The sequence below is a fragment of the Nicotiana sylvestris genome, chromosome 5 (genome assembly GCF_000393655.2).
Source record: "Nicotiana sylvestris chromosome 5, ASM39365v2, whole genome shotgun sequence".
NCBI classification, from domain to species: domain Eukaryota; kingdom Viridiplantae; phylum Streptophyta; class Magnoliopsida; order Solanales; family Solanaceae; genus Nicotiana; species Nicotiana sylvestris.
The window spans coordinates 24,361,655-24,366,925 of record NC_091061.1 but is presented as its reverse complement, the minus strand read 5'-3'; the positions used below and the strand labels follow the sequence as shown (position 1 = coordinate 24,366,925).

At 31.9% G+C, this 5,271-nt stretch overlaps 1 protein-coding gene across 3 annotated transcripts; it reads right to left on the bottom strand.

Annotated features, from left to right (window-relative positions):
- Nucleotides 1-1,396: 1,396 nt before the first annotated feature.
- LOC104222463 (CASP-like protein 4C2) lies at nt 1,397-4,398 on the bottom strand. 3 transcript variants are annotated; one of them, XM_070147449.1, is made up of 4 exons: nt 4,372-4,398; nt 3,830-4,076; nt 3,576-3,711; nt 1,397-1,698 (listed from the first exon to the last, which is right to left on the bottom strand). In XM_070147449.1, exons 2-4 carry the CDS (start codon nt 4,063-4,065, stop codon nt 1,477-1,479), a joined length of 594 nt encoding a protein of 197 aa, XP_070003550.1. In that variant the 5' UTR covers nt 4,066-4,076; nt 4,372-4,398; the 3' UTR covers nt 1,397-1,476. The 3 variants fall into 3 exon arrangements, with proteins under 3 accessions (XP_070003550.1, XP_070003551.1, XP_009771996.1); XM_070147450.1 differs by having other exon boundaries at nt 4,368-4,390; XM_009773694.2 differs by lacking the exon at nt 4,372-4,398 and adding an exon at nt 4,294-4,368.
- Between the last annotated feature and the right edge of the window lie 873 nt (nt 4,399-5,271).

Here is a 5,271-nt window from a genome sequence, read left to right as displayed (position 1 = left end):
GCAAGTCCAAGCTTGGGGTGCAGAATTTTTTTATGTAAAACGCAGTATAATACCACGTTTTATGTATTTGAATTATTGTTATGTCAGTTATCCGCAAAGCACTTATTGGTGGGCCCAAAAATTAGTGTAAAACGCAGTATAATAATACGTTTCAGTGTAAAATACAGTATTATACTATGTTTTACACTAAAAAAACAAATATTCTCTGCAGTCCTGTAGAAGTTTATTATGGTGGGCCCAAATTTTATAGGAAAATGCAGTATTGTAATGCGTTTTCCTATAAAAAAAATTAATTTTTTAATAAAACGCATTATAATACTGTGTTTAACTTTAACGGCTAACTTCCCATTAAAGTAAAACACAGTATTATATTGTGTTTTATGTATAAATATAATTTTTTTAATAGTAGAAACATATTTTGTGCCAAAAATGACATTATTTCAGTTTCGGACTAATATATTTGGCTAAGTCACTTGTCTATTAGCCCTCTACTTTTTGTTATACAATTGAGAGGACAAAAGTGGAGTACATTTTTCTCGAAAGAATAAAGAAAAAGAAAGAAAGTGAGATGTGCCAAGATATTTTTGCCAAAATGGTACCAAATCAACTAAGAATCTCTCACTCAATTGTTCTGCTAAGTTCAAAGTATAGTTTTGATTTAAATCCAACCAATTCAACGAATCGTAGCATATCATTGCTATCTAACGTCACCATGAAGCAACATTATTGAGGAATAAGAAGCTATCCGGTCCGAATTTACTACTTTTAGTGTCGTTTGATGGATAAATAAAAATAATTCTGAAATAGAAATTTAGTATTGTCTTATTCCTTATTTGATTTCTAAGCTTGATAAGTTATCACAAGATTAAAAATAATACCGAAATAATTTATACCTGTCAGATGGTGGAATAATAATCTCATGATAAATTATTCTAGAATAAAATAGTAAAATTGACAATCCCGAAATTAATATAACATACCAAACAATCAATAAAAAATAATATCAGTATAATAAATTTCAGCATAACTAATTCCAACATAACTAGTCACAACCTAACTTGTTTTCAAACCAAACATTCTTGAGCTCCATATTTAAGATTTAACTTATGTTTAGTGTAATAAAATTTTGAGCCTATCGACGAGGCAAATGCAAAGTGTTACATACAGATTTGGCCGAACTCAATAATTTTAACCTAAATCATGTAAAATATGTTAATAATATATTAAATATGTATATTAATTCAATTTCTAAAACTTATAGTTCTTTTTCTACAATCCAATTCCATAAAATTTAAATCCTAAATGTGTCTTTTACCGTTAATGCAGTTTATTTTCCAAGTTATGCTAAAATTACTTACGTAGATAATATCTTGTAATTATATTTTAAATTATGGGATATTTTGAAAGAGTTTTATATTGTGTAGAGAAAGTTAAACTCTCAAATTCAATCCCGAATTGCTCAACGCACAATGATTATTACATATGAAAACGAGACCCGTTAAGTATGAAACAGACAACCCGAAAACCCGACAACAAAGAAGAAAAACCCAAGAACATAAACCCGGCGAATCCCAAGGCAACTGAGATATCTGATTGTACACAGAATGCATTATTAGCCGTACACGTGTCTATTTCCCTTAACGTCCGAGCTAACGCCGTTCCCGCCGAATCCGCCGACAGCAACATATATGCGAAAACCTATATAGAAAAACAAGAACAAAAACGTCTATGTTTCACACACTGTCTCCGACATTCCCTACTGCAAAAATGCACATTGAAATTGAAACACAGAACGTCAGTTTCGAAAAGTTCAAACATTCATGGCCTATCATTTACATTATATTTTAAATTTAATTCTACATATTCAATACGTGAGGTACTAAAATTGATAACATAAATGGTGATCGAAGCACTTTTAGTTTGCGTTTGGACATACGAGTTGTAAAATTCCAAAAAAAATGATTTTTTTTAAGTGAAAATGTTATTTGAAAATTATAGTTGTATTTGGTGTTTTGGACATGTATATAATTTTGGATTATTTTTTATTTTTCGAGTGATCTGAGTGAATTTTGTAAAATACCTTTTTGGAGTTTTTCTAATTTTCGAAAAAATTCAAAATTCATCTTCAAGTAAAAATTAGAAATTTTATGGCCAAACACTAATTTCAAAAATAGTGAAAAATTCTCGAAAAAAATGAAAAAATTCTTATATCCAAACGGACTCTTAATCTAGGGAAAAAAAAGTAAAATTTGCTATACTTTTCGAAATGAACAACTTTAGTACCTAACTTTTGATCTAATATTACATTGCTGCTACAACAACAACTCAGTATATTCTCACAAATGTATCGGTTAAACTCTGACCGTTGTGGTCGGCCCAATTGGGACCATGTCCAAACAATAGGATAAGGAAAAACGACATTATTTATTCCAAATCGCGTATTCACCAAACGACGAAAACGAACGTGATGTGAGGAAGCTATGGCCCAAATACATGGAAGGACTCCATGACTATATATAGGGAGGAGACCTTCCTAGATTGGGGAGGGGGGGGGAGGGGGGGGTTCTCTCTTTCTTCTCTGTAATCTCCTTAGTGAAAAGAAAGTAAAACAATTTCTCATCTTTCATTGAATGTGTACAACAATCATTTTCACCGATTGGGGAAAGAAGAAATGAAAAGCTTCGATAATTTATCGCTTCTACTTCATTTTATGTATCATTTTCCGGTTTGTTTGTAGATCTGGAATTTATTATGTTTGACTAAGATTTACCTTTTCAACTTTCTTAATTGATTTAATCAAAAAGATTTCAATATCTTTTGGTCAAACAACAAGTGGAGTCTGGGTATTTAATATTACATTGCTATAATTAGGAAAGTCTTATGACAGAACTCTAACATGAGAAAAATCATAATCAAACGTTAAATGTAAAATTGAAGGTTTTGGAGACGTCCACCCATTTACATTGGAGCTCTATTAATGACATGAATAAGTATGAGACAATTTGCTAGCGATCAAAAGTATGAATAAATTCAATGTATAATTAAAGTTAAAATTGAACAACTTTGAACAATAAAAAGATAAATTTGAACCTTTAATTTTCCCTAGATCTAACTATGGTCAAATTAAAAACAGTTACTAGTAAAACTTCCTTTTACAATCTCCAATTTCCTTATCTAAAGTACTCTATTTGTATCAAATTATTTGTTGCATTTCTTTTTATACGTTTCTTAAGAAAATATTAATTAGTAGAGATTTCTGACTATTTTATGCTTATTATGTCTTAAGATGTAATCCCTTTTAATTGAATATTTACTCTATTTAGGTGTTATCTCAATCTTCAAGAATACTTATTATTAAGGATAATTTGAAATAATAATTCTTAAAAATTACAATCGATAATTTGAGACGGACGGAGTAAACCATTTCCTAAAAAAAATTGAAATAATTATTTTTAGAAATTACGACATATAATTGGAGACGGAGAAAATAAATAAATAAAAAAAACTTGGAACGAGCAATGGAGAAATTGGAAATTCGCTAAAGGAAAAGTAATTGGAAATGGAAAGATAAGAACCTGATCGTGGCTGAAATCGAACCAGACTTGAACTACTTCGGGAAACACAGTGGCGCCTCTTGAAATTTCCCAAACTGACGCTCCAATTTCGAACAATGAATACAAAGCCACAATCGCAGCTGCAATTGCAACAAACCTATCCAAATACAACAATTACATAAATTTCTTTAGCATAAATATAGTAGTAAATTTTTCATAAAAGTTAGAGTATTCAATTAAGAGAACCTAAATTAATGCTGCTGTGGTAGTAGTACCTGAAAGCATCGAAGTGGTACCACTGAGGAGAACCAGAGCCACGAGAGTTGGTGAACATGAAAATAGCAGAGGCAAGAGAGAAGCAAAAGGTAGCGAACCGGACAACGAGAATCAAAATGTTGAACCGCCGGTTTTTTTGCACGGAAACTGTGGACTGGAACTGAGATTGGTTTCTAGGCCGGGGCGACGGAGTCATTAAACCGCCGTTCCGGTTCGGTTCTTGAGCTGACCTCATAATTTCTTCCACTGCAGATTCAGGAGATCATAATAAACAACGAGAAGGAGGTAGAAAATAGAGTACAAACTGAAAAAGTTCGAGGATTTAATATTGTTCTTAAAAATTTGAAGTCACGGGACATGACATGATTCCCATGTAAAGAGAAAACATATATCTGGAAACAATGACAGATTTTGCTTTTAGTAACAATTTTAATTTGTGGGCACTTTTTTGGAAAATATTTACCTGAATTCAGTGTATGCGTATTAAATTAAGTCATTTTCACTATCAAAAGATATACTGGACGATGGTTGAGATACCTACACTCTCTATCAAATGTCTAGTTTCGAGCCTGGTAAATAATTTTTTGATAGGAAATGCTTTAGCTCTATAATATATTTATTTGGTGCGAATTCAAATTAATCGAGCTAGTGAACTTCGAATACAAGATAATTATTTTAGAAAAAAATATTTTTGATCATAGACAGTATAAATTAGAATAAAATACATATGCAAGGTGCTACATAGACAACGGGTTCATATGAATTAAGTACTTCCGACTTGAAACATAAATTTATGTGTAAATATTCAATATAATTATTGTCACACCTCCTTTTTGCGCGCCCCGCTCCGAAGGGTTAAAATGCACGAGAGAGTTTTTCCATTTTAAGTGACAATATTCGAAATGAGATTATTTATTTAATTCAGAGTCGCCACTTGGGAAAGGTTTGGCTTTTGGTGTCCCAAGTCACCGGTTTATCTTGAATCTCAAATCGAGGAAAATTTTCGACTTTCCAAATGAAGTCTGCGAACCAGAAATTCTAAGTAAGGAATTCTGTTGACCCGAGGGAAGGTGTTAGGCACCCTCGAATCCCGTGGTTCTAGCACGGTCGCTTAAATTGTTATAATGGCTAAATATCTGATTTAAATACATGTTATGACTTATGTGCTTTTATTAAGTTTAAACCGCTTTTATTATTATCATTTATTTTTTATAGAATTGCAACGTCGTGAAAATGCATCTCGAACCACGTCACAATCAATGCACCCGTAGTTGTTAACACATTTCGACTCCGTTGAGATTTGGATTTGAGTCACATAAATGCGCACCCTAATTTTAGGAAAGTAATATTATTAAAAACGTGCCTAAAGAGACTAACACGTTATTGTCTTTGAGGAAGGCCATGAAATTCGCTTGAACGGCCCTTCCCGAATTCTAAGTAT

What these genes read in the sequence shown, in the direction of transcription:
- LOC104222463 (XM_070147449.1), bottom strand. Translation starts at nt 4,065, where the DNA reads ATGAGGTCAGCTCAAGAACCGAACCGGAACGGCGGTTTAATGACTCCG. An exon ending in TACCACTTCGATGCTTTCAG is followed by an intron (nt 3,712 to 3,829) that starts GTACTACTACCA and finishes GTATTTGGATAG; the next exon opens with GTTTGTTGCAATTGCAGCTG. An exon ending in TCGATTTCAGCCACGATCAG is followed by an intron (nt 1,699 to 3,575) that starts GTTCTTATCTTT and finishes TTTTCTATATAG; the next exon opens with GTTTTCGCATATATGTTGCT.